The sequence below is a fragment of the Carcharodon carcharias genome, chromosome 7 (assembly GCF_017639515.1).
Source record: "Carcharodon carcharias isolate sCarCar2 chromosome 7, sCarCar2.pri, whole genome shotgun sequence".
NCBI classification, from domain to species: Eukaryota; Metazoa; Chordata; class Chondrichthyes; order Lamniformes; family Lamnidae; genus Carcharodon; species Carcharodon carcharias.
In genome coordinates, this window is record NC_054473.1 from 67,434,390 (window position 1) to 67,454,398 (window position 20,009).

A 20,009-nucleotide genomic window follows, 5' to 3' on the forward strand; every position below is an offset into this window, starting at 1 on the left:
CTGGAATCCTCGCACCGTTGTTGTCATTGTGCTGCTAATTGCTCAATTCCTTTTGTTGTTCATCCAATTTTCACTTTTGTGCATGTAAGCTTTTCCTTTAAATTCATTTCTTTTTAGATGTTATGGTCTCTTTTTCAGCCTCCCCACCAATACTTCTCTGGCACCCTTCCCCTGTGCAGGCTTCCCTTGCTGCACATTGCTTGAGTGCCAACCTCTGTGCTCCACTGGGTCTCCAGAGAGTCTGACGTCAAGAGCTATGGCTGAGTTTGAAAGAGCAGAGAGATTGGGCTAATAGACTAGAAAAGAGACAGACCACAATATGAGAAAGATTGAGAGAGAGAGTGCATGATATCAGAAAGGAGAGAAGGATTTTTGTGGGCAGATTAAAGAGCAGTCAGAAAGAGATCAGAGAATAGATAAAAAAGGGAGGAGATAGAGAGCAAGACATATTTCAGAAGACAGCATGAAAGGGACAAGGCTCAGGTTGTGGCAGGAAGCAAAGGATTCTCTGAGCAACACCAGGAAAGACTTAATAGTGTGTCTGTATATATTTATGTAAGAAACCAAACTTCGTGCAACACTACAATGTTGGGATTTTTACCCCCTGAAACCATGTACTGATCTTGTTAGTGTTTCAGTAACCAAACATCATTTATGTGACCTTCACCAGACTCTAATGTATGACGACATGCTTGTACTATGATTAAGGCATGAACAATGTGCTCTTTGAACTCCAAACAAGACCTTTTTTCTAAAAAAAAATGCTTTTCTACTTCATGTGCTAACTCTGATTAACCTCTAATTGGAAAGCTGAGATGTTGTTGTTCAGTATTGTACAGCATCAATGCTGTGTTTCACATTGTTTATATAAATCTCTAATTTTTTTCATGTAAGCTAGTTAGTTATTTATTTGTATGCAATTTTAGTTCCAAATGCTTGATGATACATACAGAGAATCTATAACTCCTGCAGAAGAGAACTCGGTGGGAGAACCAGCTGGTCTACGATGCTTCAAGACTATTGACTTGAACACCACAAATACCTATGCCAACAGAGGGGTCAAAGTTTGTCATGAAACAGATCTCAATATTGACAGAGAACCTGAAATTCTCTTGGAATTTCTCTTATTAAACAAAAAGGCACAGAACTATCTGGCACTGTAAAATTTTGCAGGCTTTTACTAGCGACACAGTAGAATGTAGGTAGCAAAAGTGTGATTATTGATTGTTTTAACCATTTATTGACAATAACTTTTTTGTTATTTTCAGGAATTGGGTAAAGGCTATCCTCAGGAGCTCTCACGCAGCCCACAAAGTTTAAGCGATACAGGCTACTCGTCTGATGGCATATCTAGCTCACAGAGTGAGATTACAACTATGCTGCACCAAGAGGGACAAAAGTTTAATGAGTCTGGTCTACTGCAACAGAGTCCAAAGAGCCCTTCAGAGTTTACAAAGTTGGAGAGCACTGTACGGCCATTGCTGGAATCCCAAAGTGTTCAAGATGAGGCTAAAAGAGGAAGGACTGCTCAGAATTTAAGTGAAGAACAGAGACAGCGGCATAGGCCACGTTCACTTTCGATTACGCCGGAGTCTTATAGTTCAGATGAAGAGCTTGAAGATATACAAGAGGAGGATGAAGATACTTTTGAATTGGAGAATCAAAGTGAACGAAGAGAAAGCCTAGAGTCTTTGGATGAATTTGGCAGGAAACTGCAGCATGACTACGTTGAAGACAGTAATAAAAGTGCAATATCACCTCGCCATGCTAAGAACACACATGCGGGTGCAGAATTAACAGATGAAGAATTTATGCGAAGGCAACTGTTGGAAATGAGTGCAGAAGAGGATAACATCTCTGTGGAAGATGAGGACTTGAATAGTCATGCTAAACGTACTAGTATCAAGAAGGGTCAGAAACATAATTCAGAGTCCAACAGACAAAGCCCTTCGAAACAACATCTGGATCCTAATACAATTAGCAACTATGAAGACACTACACTGGAAAATTATGGACAGGAAGAAAGCCAATCATGGCAAGAACAGAAGGAACGTGATGGTACTTACAGAGAATCTATAACTCCTGCAGAAGAGGACTCGGTGGGAGAACCAGCTGGTCTACGACGCTTCAAGACTATTGACTTGAACACCACAAATACCTATGCCAACAGAGGGGTCGAAGTTTGTCATGAAACAGATCTCAATATTGACAGAGAACCTGAACTTGAGATGGAAAGTTTGACAGGGTCACCAGATGAAAAATCAAAAGGTGAATACTCATCTACGTTGCCACCCTCAACACCTACTTTTTCATCAGGCACATCACCGACTTCTGTTTCTTCATTGGAAGAAGACAGTGACAGTAGTCCAAGTCGAAGGCATAGACTGGAAGAAGTTAAACAGCAGAGAAAGGCTAGGCATCGTTCACATGGTCCTCTGTTGCCAACTATTGAGGACTCTTCTGAGGAAGAGGAGCTACGAGAAGAAGAAGAGCTTCTTCGAGAGCAGGAGAAAATGCGCGAGGTTGAACAGCATCGTATTCGAAGCACAGCACGTAAAGCAAAAAGAGACAAAGAAGAGTTAAGAGCACAGAGAAGACGTGAAAGATCCAAAACACCACCAAGCAATCTTTCTCCCATCGAGGATGCTTCTCCCACAGAGGAGTTGAGACAAGCTGCAGAAATGGAAGAACTCCATCGATCGTCCTGCTCTGAGTATTCGCCAACAATGGATTCTGAAGCTGAAGGATTTGAAATAACCACCTGTAGATTGTACAAATCAGGCAGTGAATACAACCTCCCGTCATTCATGTCCTTGTATTCTCCGACTGAAAAATCAACTAATTCTTCGATGAATCAAAAACCATTGAAGAGTGCAGAAGAAGCTTATGAGGAAATGATGAGGAAAGCTGAAATGCTAAAGACACAGCTGCCCTCACAGAATATGTCTTATGGCAGTGCTTACCAGCAAGATGATTACATGCAGAATAATTATAAATACCAGTCTTCAGATGCCTACAGTTACTCAAACAATGAAGTAGCATTATCTCAGACAAGCTTACAAAATGAGCTGCAGAAATCAGAAGCATATGAAAGCACAGTGGAGACTGCTGCACGCACTCCCAAATTGTCCCGCTCACCATCCCTTGAGCTCCGCCTGCAACAACAAAACGCCCAATTACAAAATCTTGAGAGGTCTTTTCAGGAAAAGAGGCTTCTTGATGCACAAAGTGCTTATACAGAACTAGCAAGGCAAACTGATGCACTTCTTACACCTGGAACAAGCCCCACCCAGTCATCTGCACCAATGTCTTTCATTTCAACTCATGCTAATAGAGGCATCCCTGATGTTAGGGTGACCCAGTATTTCACTAGAGATGTGCAGGACCAAAGCCAGACTGCAACACCTATTGGAACAAAGGTTGACACCTCACATATTGTTACAGCCTCTTACACAACGTACAACAAAAGATCAGCTGTGACTGTGGCCACTGCAATAGCAAGTCAATCCTCTATTTCTGCAGGATCTAGTCCCATTGATCGAAGTATGGGATACATTCAAGCAAGGCCCTCAGAGCCTGGAAGCTCATACAGCTCTCAAAATAATATCTCTGGGAGCAAGAAATTCAGTGAATCCTATGGAGCATCAAACCTCGATGGAGCATCCACACAAACGTCTGGAAGCTTTTTCAAAAATTCCAGCCCTGAGGAGCCTCTTTCTCCAGCTTCACAGAGAGCGGTTTCCAGAATGAACATGTCAACAAGTCCTATGTCCAGTGGCAAATCCACTACCGAATTTTCAACACAGACTTCTAATACCAGGGTTATCTCGCCTTCCAATGTGACCATGACCTCATCACCCTCCACAATGACGGCTCAAGGTACTCAGACTTCAATGAGATCACCTCGCCTCACCAGGCAAGTATCTTCTCCCGACTCCACATTCATGGTCATTACTTTGGCGTCAAATATTTCAACCTCAGCCCAGCCTTTGGCAGTCAATTCATCTGCATCACCAAACACTTCACCAACTCGGTTGAATCGACAGCAGACCTTGCATGGTTGGACTCAGCCAGTGACTGCTGCATCACAACAGCAGATGCAGCTACAATCTGTGTACGCCAAGACTTCATCACAGACCGATAGAATATCTATGATTCAACCAACACAGAGAGGACAGATATCTTCAACAGTTGTCACAACTTCTGCTGTGCTTGGTCAGGGTGTGGCTCCTCTAGACAATACATCTTTAAACAAAGCATCATTGATATACCAAAATTCAAATCTAAACTCAATGGAAATTTCAAGGACGTGCAGCTCTATAGTAGATCTCCGAACAGTTACTAAATCACCTCCTGTAATCATAACAGACCATGGAATGGATTTGACATCTTTAGCTACGGAAAGTAAAAAATATTCGCTTGAATCAGACCAGACTCCTTGTCGTCAGTCCACTGCTGTGCAGCCATTAATCATGAATCTTAATGTGCAGGAACATCCACACGTAAATATAGCTCCTACTACAACTGTGGGCATAACAATAACATCATCTATGTTAATTTCCCAGGCCAAAGTACCAAAGATATATGGAGATCCTTTCCAGAATCTTATGGACCTTGGTCATGGCACAGCAACAGCAATCTGTCTCACACAAACAAAACAGCTTGAATCAATGGTCCAACCCCCTACTGTAACAGAAAGTGGAAACAATATTGGTATAGCAGCAATCACAACAAAATCAGGCTTTACTGGTCAATTCCAACCGCATTTTGCTAGATTTAACTTAGCGAACCAAATGACTCCAGGGCGTAAAGTGGACATTTTAGTCAATCAGACCAACCTCAATAATGCCATTAATGTCAGTGCCATTCCTAGGTCAGTACCTCAAGACAGTGGCTTTATCACCTCACAGGTAGACAAAGAAGCATCACTGGAATTAAAGCCATCTGCTCCTCCAACAAGCATGCTTGGAGTGAAAGCACACAATGTAATGGTGCAACTAGATAAAACAGCAGCTGGCACAGTTACAAAGCTGATAAAACAAGATCCTCCTCCAAATGCTTTGGATTTGACAGGAGCAAAACCAGAAAGGGCTGTTTGTTGTGATGTTGTGTATAAATTCCCTTTTGCTGGTAGCTGCACGGGATCATTTAATCCTGGCACCCAAGTCCCAGATCAAGTAATGACTGATCCACGGCAGAGTGACAGGAATAGTGCTCAGAAGTACTATGACAACAGAACTCAGGAACCTGTTGACAGGTACCAATATAAAGAGTCAATAGCTACTTACAAGGATGGTTCTAATTTGTATGAAGAGCATAAAACATTCCCTCAGGTATTTTCTGGGCGGCTACATTCATCTATGTCAGACTCCAATTTGTTAGAAGCTAGTATTAATTACAGTTTAATGAAGGATGAACCTCTTTATCACCCACCTGGAGGAGATGCAGCTGTGGATCTGAGTACAATGAGACATTCATACAGTTTAGCTTACAATCAGGGGAGGGACTGGGGACTTGGAATGCAGTATGGTTCCTTCACTGATTTGAGACAACAGTCAGATATCCTCAGCCAACCCACACCAATGAGAAGATATAGTTCAATGTCTAATATTCATTCTGATTATGCATACTCCATGCGAGAGGATCTGCCAAATTTTCAGGAGGCTAGTTTGGCCCACTATAGTGCAACAACTGCTCGAGAAATCAGCAGGATGTGTGCAGCCCTAAATTCCATGGATCATTACGGAAACCGATATGCAAATAGTTCAGATTCCCTGCAATATGGACCAGCTGGGCCAAATGCACACTGCAGTGGACTTGCAAGAAACAGTGTAATGTCAAACCAACAAGGACTGACACCCATAAAACAAGATATGATATATCATCCAACCTTATCTGACTCTCGGCGTCGTATTGCAGTGCATGGCTTCGGCAATATGCCACAAGCTGTACGCATGAGAGCCATAAGGAATATGTATCCTCCAGCTGCTCCTGTGAGAGCACCTGATGGCATGATTTACTCTACAATCAACACCCCAATTGCTTCCACTCTCCCTATTACGACGCAGCCAGCTTCCATCTTGCGTCCAATGTTGAGAGGTGTTTACAGACCCTACCTGCCTGGCAGTGTCACAGCTGTGCCATTGGCCAGGTTGGCCAGACTTCCTCTAGTTGCACCGAGGATGGCTGCTTTAGCTCCTGGGCTGTACCGTTACCTGCCGCCACACAGATTTACAGCTGTTCCTGCATCTTCCGCGGGGGAAGCACCTATATACCTAGGAAAGCCCGGAACAGCACCCGTAAGTAATGTTCGAACTGCAGGCCTGAATACAAATCAGCTTGTACCAAGTCAGACCATACAGAGGCCGGAGCAAAGTGGTACTCCTCAACAAAGTTCTCCAGCTCCTGTGGCCCAGAAATTTATCCCTGATGCTAATCAGTCTAAGCAGCAGGCAGATATTGGGCTCATGCAACAGCAGCAACAGCTACAGCAGCAACTCCAGCAACAACTCCAACAACAATTACAGCTTCAGCAGCAACTACAGCAGCAACAGCAACAACAACTACAGCAGCAACAACAACAACAACTACAGCAGCAACAACAATTACAGCAGCAACAGCAGCAGCGACAGCAGCAGCAGGAAGTGGAACAGCAGCAGCAAAAGGAACAACAGCTGCACGTGCAACAGCAACTGCAAGAACAGCAACAGCAAGAACAGCAACTTCAGCAAAAGCAGCAAGTAGAACAGCAACTTGAACAGCAGAAAGAGCAGCAGTTACAAAAGCAACTGCAGCAATTGTTGCAACAGCAACTGCAGCAACAAAAGCAACAGGAAGCCCAGCAAAGTGATGCTGTAAGGACTGGTGCCAGTAGAAGAAAGCAGGAAGAAAAAGAAGAGGAACATCAGCGAAAGCAACAAGATCATATTCTGCTTATTGAGCGGGAACGCGTGGAGCTGGAAAAGCTGAGGCACCAACGCCTGCAGGAAGAACTGGAGCGCCAACGCCTGGAGCTGCAGCGCCATCGGGAGAGTGAGCAAATCATAGTGCAACGTGAGCTTCAGGAGCTGCAGACCATCAAGCAGCAGGTTTTACATCAACAGCAGGAAGAGAGACAGGCCCAGCTTGTGTTACAGCGAGAGCAGTTGGCGCAGCAGAGGCTGCAACTGGAGCAGATTCAACAGCTGCAACAGCAACTGCACCAGCAGCTAGAAGAGCAGAAAGTCCGAAATACTGTAAGTTTCCCTGCGGTTTGTGATCCTTCTGGTAGGATCAATCCACACACTATGTCAGAGATGGCAATTGAGATGCAAAGAACTATAGCTCAGAATGGGCAGTACTGGCCTGTGAACCAGCCATACATAGAAGGTGCCCCTACTGTCACCACTGCTCAAGAAACATATTTATCTCCACATCACAGGGGATTTATAGAAGCACCGCAACGATCTAATTCTGAACTGTCTCTTCGAACTGATGAGCACTGGGAAAATAGGGTCATTAAGAAGCGAAACTCTGTGCCTAGGCTAAGGGATGCTTATGAGGGAGATGATACATCATTACGTGATCAATATGTGGTTAAGAAAATAGCAGACTGTAGTGTACAGACTGATGACGAGGAAGGTGAAGAATGCTACTACATGTCTCGTCGGAGAAGAACAAAGCGAAGTGTGGATTGCAGTGTACAAACAGATGATGAAGACAATGGAGAATTGGAGCAGCCTACTCGTAGACGCCGCTCCAGGTTTTCAAAGCACTCAGATTCAAGCACAGAACACAAACGAGAAGTGTCAAAGGGGACCACCAGTATTGCCATACAAACAGTCAATGATTGCTCTGTACAGACAGATCCAAATGAGCTAGGGCCAGTATCCCCTGCCATCCATATTACACCTGACCCACGAGTGGAAATTGTAAGATACATATCTGCTCCTGAGAAAACTTACAAAGGAGAGAGCCTTGCTTGCCAGACAGAACAAGAAGGACAGTCACAAGGCATTGTTGTTCCTCAGTTTGCAATTCCAACCACCATTAATCCCTACTCCACTAACATACAGATTGTAACATCGGGTCCACTGGATCAAACCAATAACAGACAGCAAGGAATTATGATTGTCCCAAAAGTTGAAAAAAAGAAACCAGATCCTTTGGAAATAGGATATCAGTGCCACCTCCCACCTGAGCCTTTGCCTCAAATGATTCGCCCGCCTCCTAAGTCTCCACAGGTTCTATACTCTCCTGTCTCACCACTCTCCCCACATCGGCTTTTAGACTCATCTTTCACTTCATGTGAGAAGTTAAACAAAGCCCACGTTACTCCGCAAAAACATTTCACCACTGAGTCACCTAAACGGCAGCAAAGTTTGCCTCGGCCAATCAAAGTGATGCAGCGCTCCATGTCTGACCCTAAGCCTGTCAGCCCGACCTCAGAAGATTCTGGAAAATCTAGATTTTTCGCTCATCATCATCAACAGAGCCTGCATGGCAGTCAGGTATGAAACAGCATGAATTGAGATAGTTCAAGAAATTCTGGGGTTTAGAGGTACAGAAATCCAACCTTACTAAATATATATTTTTAGCAACAAAATAATGTTAATTTCCATCTGACTTGGTGTCTTTCTAATCGCGGTTTTGAGTATACCTGAAATGCCTAAACATTTGGCTTTGTAGACCACTAAGGAATATGTTGGGAGGCACAGAAGAGCCTGGAATATACAGTAAGTGCCATTTTCATGTAAACTCTTTGCATGCTTATGTCAAATTCCTTTGTTATTCTAATCTGTAAATTTTTACTTGTAATCAGAAATCTAATATCCCTGTTAAAATACCAGAGAGTGGAACTCTAAACAAACATTGAGCCTGTACACTAATGGAAAATATCACCTGCAGCAACTACCAGGCTATAAAGCTTTTCCATTAATTTGAATATGTCTCAAGCTGAGTCAGATAGTCACCGCTTGCAGACCACAGTTTGCACACACCAGGGATATACCATTGTTGAACTTGGCTTGCATCATTCAACAATTGTTGAATATAAGCAAGCCCAGTGCTTCATATTGCAGCATCCATGCAGCTTTTCACTTAACTTCCTTGGTTATTTCTCATTGATATCACAAGGGAATTGTTAATAGTTGTGGAGTCAAATGTTAATATGAGCAATCACAAGTAGGAATTTTGCTGCTTTTCATGACTATTCTTTTCAATAGAACTGATTGAAAGATCTATGTAATGGTTGATCCCTGCCGTTAATGAGTGGCCAGAATTCACCGTTCAGTTGTGGTTCTGGATTTATCAAAGACCTCAGTTGACGCTCGAGACCACTATCAGTGATAGTTTAATGAGATGATAGATAAGTGTTCGGCTATTCTATGCTACAGAGTAAACGGGATGAAATTATGTCTATCCCTCTGTATACAAAGTCCTTGATATTAGCTATGCTGTCAGAGGAAGATACTGAATAAAGGCCAGATATTGCTCAGTTTGATGCCAGTCAAATCATTGATAAGTCTATCACAATTATTATAATGAATTACTCTATGGCCAGCATCGATCTTTCTGTTTTCTAGGCCATAGAGTGATGTACAATCTGCAACTCAAACTGAATAGGTATATCAAATTTAGAAATAGCAGCTATTTTCTTGACAAAATTATCACATTTCTAAGTGTCACTGACCTATAATAGATTATGAGCCATGTTTTGCAATGTTGATGAATTCCATCCATCCATTAACAATTTTGTGTTTTAAGCTATTCTAGCATTATCTGATTTTCATTTTAAAGTAGAAAATGTGCTTCGAGTCCATTTTAACGGTACTGACTGCTTTTGACCCAATACACTACAATGAGTGGATGAGTTCCAAATATTAACCCATGTTGAGTTCTGCTGGCTCTTCAAATGCATGACAAATAGGTCTATGTATATAAATTCTGCTTGATTCCTTAGCTTAAAAAGAAAGCCTCCTCCTTTCGAAACCTTGTGTAGCTTGCTAAATTGTTCTTCATATTTCAGTGTGATACAAAACCATTCCTGGATAATTATGGTCACTTCTAAGGCATTGTAATTAAGAGTCAGACCAAAGCTTTGCTACCCTCCTGAAGTGATTAGCCCCTCCCGAATCAGGAATTGCACAGAACTGACTTCAGCAAAAGAAATTTAAGCGAGGGACTGAATTTAGATGCTGTTGCTTATCTGTACAAGAGGTAAGAAAAGGGAAATAGAGGAGAAAATACAAAACCCAATAATACAGGATATGACCCATCTTGGCCTCCACCTGAGGTCCCACCATCATAGATGCCAGTCTTCAGCCAATTTAGTTCACTCTGCATGATATCAAGAAACATCCGAGTGCACTGGATAAGCAAAGGCTATGGGCTAACAACCTGCTGTAGTACTGAAGACCTGTGCTCCAAAAATAGCAGCGTTTTTAGCCAAGCTGTTTTAGTGCAGCTGTAACACTGGCATATACCTGACAAAGTGGCACACAAGTGCCAGGCAATGACCACCCCCAACAAGAGAGAGTCTAACCACCTCCTCTTGACATTCAATGCCTTACCATTGCTAATTCCCTGCCCTCGGGATCCTGCGGTTACCATTGACCAGAAATATAACTATAGAAATGTAGGTATAAGAGCAGGTCAGAGGCTGAGTTTTTGGCATTGAGTAATTCACCCCTGACTCCTCAGATCCTGTCTACCGTCTACAAGACACGTCAGGAGTGTGATGGAGTATTCTACACTTGCCTGGATGATGTCAGTTCCAACAACACTCAAGACGCCATTTAGGACGAAGCAGCCCGCTTGATTGGTGCCATTCCATTACAGTAAACTTTCAATCCTTCCACCACCAATGCACCATAGCAGCAGTATACCATCTAAAAGTTGCAGCTCAACAACTCACCAAGTCTTTTTTGGCAGTTTCTAAATCCACGACTTCAATCACCTAGAAGAGCAAGGGCTGGATCAAAATCCAGGAACTCCTCCCTAACAGCACTGTGGGTGTACCTACACTACATGAACTGTAGCAGTTCGAGAAGGCAGCTTACCACCACATTCTCGAGGGCAGTTGGGAATGGGCAATAAATGCTGGCCTAGCCAGCAGCGCCCACATCCCATGAATGAATTAAAAAAAATGGGAACCTCATCACCTGCAAGTTCCCTTCCAAGTCACACACCATTCTGACTTAGTAATATATCACCATTCCTCCATCTTCGCTGGGTTAAAATATTGCAACACCTGACTTAACAATACTGCATGCGTACTTGTACGACACGGACTGCAGTGTTTCAGGAAGATAGCTCTCTGCCACTTCTCAAGGGCAATTAGGAATAGGCAATAGATTTTGGCCTTGCCAACGATGCCCATGCCACATGAATGGATAAAAGAAATCATGGATTTTGTTTCTAATCCTCTGTTAGTTATGTACCTTTTCCTTTGTCATTATGTTTTCTCTAATTAGTGCAACAATCCCACCCCTTCTCCCTTTTCTGCCCTTTCTGATTATGACATAACTGGTAATACTTCAGTTTCTAGTCCAGTTCTTCATGTAGCCATGTTCAGTTATTCCTATGGCATACGATTCCTCATTGCTAGTTATTGACTCCAGTTTCCCGTTTTAGTTTGGATGCTGTGTATGCTGCTGCAGAGGCAATTTGATTCATCTTTTGCAGTTGTTTCTTTTAGTTCATTTTTACTTGGGTTTTATAACTTCCTTGTTCTTATTTGTCTTATGTTTCCTTTTACATAAAGTGGGAAGAATGTGGGTCCAAAGCTAGACAGAGATCTGATGGGACTAGGGCTGGGACCAGTGCTGGTGTAGCAGCAACAGGAATGGGATGGATTGAGCTGGAGATGGGGCAGTAGCAGTAAGGAGTGGGACGGATTGGGCTGGAGATGGGGCAGTAGCAATAAGGAGTGGGATGGATTGAGCTGGAGATGGGGCAGTAGCAGTAAGGAGTGGGATGGATTGGGCTGGAGATGGGGCAGTAGCAGTAAGGATTGGGGCGGATTGAGCTGGAGATGGGGCAGTAGCAGTAAGGAGTGGGACGGATTGAGCTGGAGATGGGGGCAGAAGCAGTAAGGAATGGGATAGATTGGGCTGGAGATGGGGCAGTAGCAGTAAGGAGTGGGATGGATTGAGCTGGAGTTAGGGCAGTAGCAGTAAGGAGTGGGACGGATTGAGCTGGAGATGGGGTAGTAGCAGTAAGGAGTGGGACGGATTGAGCTGGAGATGGGGCAGTAGCAGTAAGGAGTGGGGCGGATTGAGCTGGAGATGGGGCAGTAGCAGTAAGGAGTGGGACGGATTGAGCTGGAGATGGGGGCAGAAGCAGTAAGGAATGGGATAGATTGGGCTGGAGATGGGGCAGTAGCAGTAAGGAGTGGGACGGATTGAGCTGGAGATGGGGAAGTAGCAGTAAGGAGTGATGGATTGAGATGGGGCAGTAGCAGTAAGGAGTGGGATGGATTGGCTAGAGATGGGGAAGTAGCAGTAAGGAGTGGGACGGATTGAGGTGGGGCAGGAGTAGTAAGGAGTGGGATGGATTGGCTGGAGATGGGGCAGGAGCAGTAAGGAGTGGGATGGATTGGGCTGGAGATGGGGCAGCAGTGACAAAAGGATAGATTGTACAAGCAGGTATGGCTTTGCTGAAGGATGGGGCATGCTCTGATGGACTCAGACTGCATGATAATTGGATGGTGCCCACCAGTATCAACATAATTCCAAATCCGTTTGCTTATTTTTTAAAAAAAGAACTCACCATCTGGCAAATTTGTATTTTAAAGTTCCAAATTCATACAAAAAGTAGAAATGTCACAGAATGCCTACCTCAATGCATGGCAGCAAGTAAAAGAACAGTGAGTAGATAACTGAAATTGTCTCATAAGTAAGAAATAAATCAGTTGCACATACAATTCATAGCTCTTAAAATATGACCTGGTATAGCAATCACCAGGAATCTCAGTTGGCCCCCTGAGTAATGGAGCCTAAAAGAATCAATCTCCTTAACTGCTATCCATCTATCCTTGATGAAAATTATGGGTGGAATTTTAACTGTGGCATGCCATTCCCAATGGTGTACTGGAACTGTACACCACTTCCACTCTCTTGCTCTTAGACTTTTAATTAGTTCGTTTTGGGAAAAGACAAAGCGCCAGAGGCATGCACGGGAAACACAATTACATGGTGGGGAAAGCTCTTCCTTGGTGAGGCGTCTCCTCTCATCAGCTGACAGTGCTACAACTACTGGCAGGCTATAAAAGAGCCTTCTGGTCTAAAAGCGAGGTTCTGCATCACGGCCACAAATTCCATGCCACATTTCAGTGCCCCTCTCTGATGACGCCTTCCCTGGATGGCTGCAAAATGACTATCCCCCTCTGGGGCTGGCATTGCAGCCTTTTAACTGGCAAGTGCCCTCCTTTGGCGCATCTTTTCCTTCTGCTCCCAAATTTGCAGGAATATTGAGTATGTGAGACCCATGGATATTCCAGCAATTGAAGGCACACAGTGAGATGACAACATGTGTATCCATGGATTCACCCGTAGAACTGATGAGCAGTGAAATTTTCAACTCCTTCCATTGTCCGCAGCTAAAATTCCACCCACCCACCCACACCTGGGCCCTTCCCTCTTCCACTCATTGAGCCCCTGACCACACTCCACACACTCCATGCCCCTCACCCCTGACTCTCCTTTGCCAGTCCCAAGCTTCCATAGAAGCTGCAATTCTCCAGTTCCCCTCCCTTATGCCACAGAGCTCAGCAAAGAAAATTGCTGACCTTAGACACAACTGCACAAAGCTGACTGGAGGACACCACCTTTAAACAAATGCGCACCCAGCCAAGAAATTCTCATGCAACTTTATCTTGAAGGTAGGAAAAGTTTTATGCCAATGAGTTTTCATGGCAAGCAGATATATTACAAATAGGAATCTGCCAAGGGCCAGTGTGAAATCTGAGATGCCATAAAAATGTCACTGGCTTAATCCTAGCATCCCGTCATCAGGAAAGCAAAATTCCGGCTCCTGTCCAATTCAGTCATCCTGCACACCGTATTTCCCATTCTCTTGGGCTCCATACAATGCCACTGCCCCCACCCCCACCATGTGTATGTTGGATAATGACATGATTGAGTTTGTAGCAGTGTTGGAGTGTAAATGCAGCTGGAGTCCAGAAGTAGGGTCTGGCATGATGCATAGAGCAAAAGGAGAGTAGGCAAGCTTATTGCTTCATTTTGAAATCAGCTCAAGTCTGTACACTTTGCAGTTTGAGAGTAAGCTAAGTCAAAATCAAGGGTTTGAGCACAGAAATCAAGGCCAACACTTTCGTGCAGTACTGAGCGAGCGCTGCACTATTGGAGGTGCCAACTTTCAGAAGAGATGTTAACCCGAGGCCCTGTTGTCTGCTCGGGTGGATGTATAAGATCCCATAGAAGAAGAGAGGAGTTATCCTGTGTTCTGGCCAATATTTATCCCTCAATCAACATCACAGAATAGATTAGCTAGTCATTATCATCTTGCTGTTTGTGGGAGTTTGCTGAGTACAAATTAGCAGCCATGTTTCCCAAATTCCAACAGTGACTATCTTTTGGAACCCACTTAATTGGATATAAAGTGCTTTGAGACATCTGGTGGTTATGAAAATTGCTAGGTAAGTGAAAGACTTTCTTTTTTCTTGAGTCACCTGCCTGAGATCAATTAAATCAGCATTGACCACTAATCAAATCCAGGAATTTCCTGATCATTGTGGCTCAGTACCCTTTCACAAGACATTTATCCACTGACCCATCAATGCTCTTGACAGAATAAATATTCCAATTAAAATAAAATTCAAAGGTGTAACTGTTGAATGAGTATGCAGGCTTACTTAAATAAGGGTCATCGGCATGGTAGCAGAGAATTCCCAACTGTATGGTAATACTATCCCAAATGATGCTGCGTCAAGAGGTTTGACTTTGTCATTGATGTTATATTAACAGTCAACCATTTTACACTCTAGAATCTACGTTCATAGGTGGTTCACTGAAGTTTGCATTTATTTTAAACAGGTTAGTGCTAGTATTAAAATAATGCTGATCTGAAAATCTAAAATGAAGTCTCCTTAAGCCCTTGCTTGTGAATACAGCAGTGTGGATGTGTCAAATTTGTCCCCTCTATTCCGGATTGTCTACATTGGTTCCTAAAGCTAATTCTTTCTACTATTCCTCAAGGCCCATTGCAATAGCACATGATGAGTGGCGTGTATATTTGCTTCGCTTTTGGGGGAAGTAACTGATCTACATTCGCTGTTTCTCTCCGGCTGTCTATGTAATGCTCATGGAAGGCTGGATACCGAGTCCAGTGACAGGGAACAATAATCAAGTGTCCTGCTCTGTTTTAAATGTGTTGAGGTTCTTGCTGTTGCAGCTACATCCATCCAGCAGAGAGTTGGATATTCCATCACTTTGCTGATTTGACCCTTATGACTGGTGGAGACCTTTGAGGGATTAGGAGGTGAGACATTTTTGGCAAAGTAGCCAGTCTCTGCCCTGCTCTTGTAACCATGATGTTGATATGGTTGGTCCAGATTAGCCTGTAGTCAGTGCTGATCTCCAAGCTTGTTGGTCTGTTGAAGGTTGAATGAAAAGGCTGCACTTTCTCTTGCTCCCTTATCATAGAATCACAGAATTGTTACGGTGCTGAAGGAGGCCATTCAGCCCATCATGTTGCACCAGCTCTCTGAGCATTTTAGCTTAATGCCAATCTCCTGCCTTTTCCCCGTAACTCTGCACGTTGTTTCTATTTAAATAATCATTCAATGCCCTCTTGAATGCCTCAATTGAACCTGTCTCTGCCACACTTACAGGCAGTGCATTCCAAACCTTAACGACGCACTGTGTGAAAAAGTTTTTTTCTCACCTCACATTTGCTTCTTTTGCAAAACACTTTAAAACTCTGCTCTGTGGTTCTCCGTCCATTTACAAGTGGGAACAATTTCTCCCTACCTACTCTGTCCAGCCCCTCATGATTTTGAAAACTTCTATCAAGTCTCCTCATGGCCTTCTCCTCTCCAGGGAAAACAGTCTCAACTTCTCCAATCTTTCCTCATAACTGAAGTGTCTCATTCCTGGAACCATTCTCATAAACCTATTCTGCATTCTCTCCAATGCTTTAAGATCCTTCCTATCTTGTGACACCCAGAACTATACACAATACTCCAGCTGAGGTCTAACCAGCATCTTATATAAGTTCATCATATCCTCCCTGCTTTTGTACTCTATGCTCCTATTAGTTAAGCCCAGAAAACTGTATGCTTTAGAAACAGCTCTCTCTGCTCATCCTGCCACCTTTAATAACTTATGTACATATACACCCAGGTCTCTCTGCTCCTGCACAGAGTAGTACCCTTTATTTTATGCTGTCTCTCCATGTTCTTTGTATCAAAGTGTATCACCTCACAATTCTCTGCATTGAACTTCATCTGCCACCTATATGCCCACTCCACCAATGTGTCAATGTCCTTTCGAAGTTCTACACAGTCCTCCTCACAGTTTACAATTCTCCCAAGTTTTTTGTCATCCGTAAACTTTGAAATTGTTCCCTGCACACCAAGATCTAGATCATATCAGGAAAAGCAAGGGTCCCAATAGTGACCGCTGGGGAACTCCACTACAAACCTTCTTCCAGCCTAAAAAATGGCCATTAACTATTATTCTCTGTTCCCTATCCCTCAGCCAATTTTGTATCCATGTTGCTACTGTCCCTTTTATTCCATGACCTATAACTTTCCACATGAGTCTGTTGTGTGGCATTGTATCAAACTCCTTTTAGAAGTCCTTATCCACCACGTCAACGACTCTGCCCTCATCAACCATCTCTGTTATCTCTTCAATGAACTCCAGTAAATTAGATAGACACAATTTTCCTTTATCAAATCCATGCTGACTCTTCTGAATCGATCCATATTTTTCCATGTGACTATTAATTCTAGTCCAAATAATTGTTTCTAGAAGTTTCCCCACCACCAAAGTTAAACTGACTGGTCTGTAATTGCAAGGCAGATCTGTACATCCTTTGTTGAATAAGGGCATATTTGCAATTCTCCAGTCCTCCAGCACCTCCCCCGGGAACATTAAAAGGTTATTGCCAATGCCTCTGCAATTTCCACTCTCACTTCCTTCAATATTCTTGGATGCATCTCATCTGGTTCTGATGCGTTACCAACTTTAAGTACCGACAGCTTATCCAATACTGCCTCCTTATCAATTTTAAACCCATGTAGTGACTGAGTTTCCTCCTCTGTCACCATGGCCTGGGCAGCATCTACCTCATAGGTAATGACAAGTGCAAAGTCTTCATTTAACACCTCAGCCATGCCTCTCACCTCTATGTGTCCATCCCCTTTTTGGTTGCTAATCAGCCTACTCCTTCTTTTACCACCCTTTCGTTATTGATGTGCTTATACTATACTTTTGGATTTACTTTTATGTTAGCTGCTAGTGTTTTTTTTATCCCTCTTTGCTTCTCATATTTGTTCTTTCACATCCCTTCTGAACCTTCTGTATTCAGCTTGATTCTCAATTGTATTTGCTACCTGGCACCTGTTGTAAGCACACTTTTTCTTCTTTAACTTAATTTCTAACTCCTTTGCCATCCAGGGAGCTCTGGATTTGTTTGTCCTACCCTTCCCCTTTGAGGGAATATACTTTGACCGTGCCCAAACCATCTCCTCTTTGAAGGTGGCCCATTGTTCAGCTACTGTTTTTTCCCACCAAACTTTGATTCCAGTCCATAAGACCATAAGACATAGGAGCAGAAATTAGGCCCATCGAGTCTGCTCCGCCATTCAATCATGGCTGATAAGTTTCTCAAACCCATTCTCCCGCCTTCTCCGCGTAACATTTCATCCCCTTACCAATCAAGAACCTATCTATCTCGGTCTTAAATAAACTCAATGTCCTGGCCTCCAGAGCCTTCTGTGGCAATGAATTCCATAGATTCACCACTCTCTGGCTAAAGAAGTTTCTCCTCATCTCTGTTCTAAAAGGTCTTCCTTTACTCTGAGGCTGTGCCCTCAGGTCCTAGTCTCTCCTACCAATGGAAACATCTTCCCCATGTCCACCCTATCCAGGCCTTTTATTATTCTGTAAGTTTCAATCAGATCCCCCCTCATCCTTCTAACCTCCATCGAGTATAGACCCAGAGTCCTCAAACGTTCCTCATAAGTTAAGCCTTTCATTCCTGGGATCGTTCTCGTGAACCTCCTCTGGACCCTCTCCAGGGCCAGCACATCCTTCCTGAGATACGGGGCCCAAAATTGCTCACAATATTCTAAATGTGGTCTGACCAGAGCCTTATAAAGCCTCAGCAGCACATCCCTGCTTTTATATTCTAGTCCTCTCGAAATAAATGCCAACATTGCATTTGCCTTCCTAACTACCGACTCAACCTCCAAGTTAACCTTAAGAGAATCCTGGACTAGGACTCCCAAGTCCCTTTGCACTCCTGATTTCTGAATTCTCTCCCCATTTAGAAAATAGTCTATGCCTCTATTCTTCCTACCAGAGTGCTTGACCTCACACTTCCCCACATTGTATTCCATCTGTCACTTCTTTGCCCATTCTCCTAACCTTTCCAAAATCCTTCTGCAGCCTCCCGGCCTCCTCAATACTACCTGTCCCTCCACCTATCTTTGTATCACCTGCAAACTTATCCAGGATGCCCTCAATTCCTTCATCTAGATCATTAATGTATAAAGTGAAAAGTTGTGGTCCCAACACTGACCCCTGCGGAACTCCACTAGTCACCGGCCACTATCCTGAGAAGGACCGCCTTATCCCAACTCTCTGCCTCCTGCCAGACAGCCAATCTTCTATCCATGCTAGTAGCTTACCTCTAACACCATGGGCTTTTATCTTACTGAGTAGCCTCCTGTGCGGCACCTTGTCAAAGGCCTTCTGGAAGTCCAAGTAGATAACATCCATTGGCTCTCCTTTGTCTAACTTACTCGTTACCTCCTCAAAGAATTCTAACAGACTTGTCAGGCACAACCTCCCCTTGATGAAACCATGCTGACTTTGCCCTATCTTACCATGCACTTCCAAGTATTCTGAAATCTCATCCTTAATAATGGACTCTAAAATCTTGCCAACAACCGAGGTCAGGCTAATCGGCCTGTAATTTCCCGTCTTTTGCCTCACTCCCTTCTTAAATAGTGGGGTTATATTAACGATTTTCCAGTCCTCTGGGACCTCCCTGACTCAAGTGATTCCTGAAAGATCACCACTAACGCTTCCACTATCTCTTCAGCTATCTCCTTCAGAACTCTAGGGTGTAATCCATCTGGTCCAGGTGATTTATCCACCTTCAGACATTTCACTTTTCCTAGCACCTTCTCCTTGGTAATGACCACCATACTCATCTCTGCCCCCCAACTCTCTTGAACTTTGGGAATATCACTCATGTCTTCCACCGTGAAGACTGCCGCAAAGTACCTATTCAGTTTCTCTGCCATTTCTTTGTTCCCCACTACTACTTCTCCAGCGTCATTTTCCAGCAGCCCTATGTCTACTTTTGCCTCTCTCTTACCCTTTATATATCTAAAAAAAACTCTTGTAATCTTCTTTTATATTACTGACTAGTTTACCCTCATATTTAATCTTCTCCCTCCTTATTTCTTTTTTAGTTGTCCTCTGTTGGTCTTTGTAGGCTTCCCAATCCCCTGGTTTCCCACTGCTCTTCGCCACATTGTATGCTTTCTCTTTAGCTTTTATGCTGTCCCTGACTTCCCTTGTCAGCCATGGTTTCCTCATCCTCCCTTTAGTATGCTTCTTCTTCCTAGGGATGAATTTTTGCTGTGTCTCCCAAATTACTCCCAGAAACTCCTGCCATTGCTGTTCTGCTGTCTTTCCTGTTAGGCTCATCTCCCAATCAATTCTGGCCAGCTCCTCCCTCATGCCTCTGTAGTTGCCTTTATTCAACTGTGATACCATTACATCTGATTCCAACTTTTTCCTCTCAAATTGCAGGGTAAATTCTGTCAT

At 43.5% G+C, this 20,009-nt stretch overlaps 1 protein-coding gene across 1 annotated transcript in view; it reads left to right on the plus strand.

The window, feature by feature from the left end:
• Window positions 1-20,009, plus strand: part of LOC121279999 (protein bassoon-like) — a 382,622-nt gene that overhangs the window by 329,616 nt on the left and 32,997 nt on the right. Inside the window, exons 5-7 of the mRNA XM_041191629.1 lie at window positions 927-1,064; window positions 1,269-6,299; window positions 6,810-8,489. Of these exons, the coding sequence (XP_041047563.1) occupies window positions 927-1,064; window positions 1,269-6,299; window positions 6,810-8,489 (6,849 nt within the window). The remainder of the gene's footprint in view (window positions 1-926; window positions 1,065-1,268; window positions 6,300-6,809; window positions 8,490-20,009) is intronic.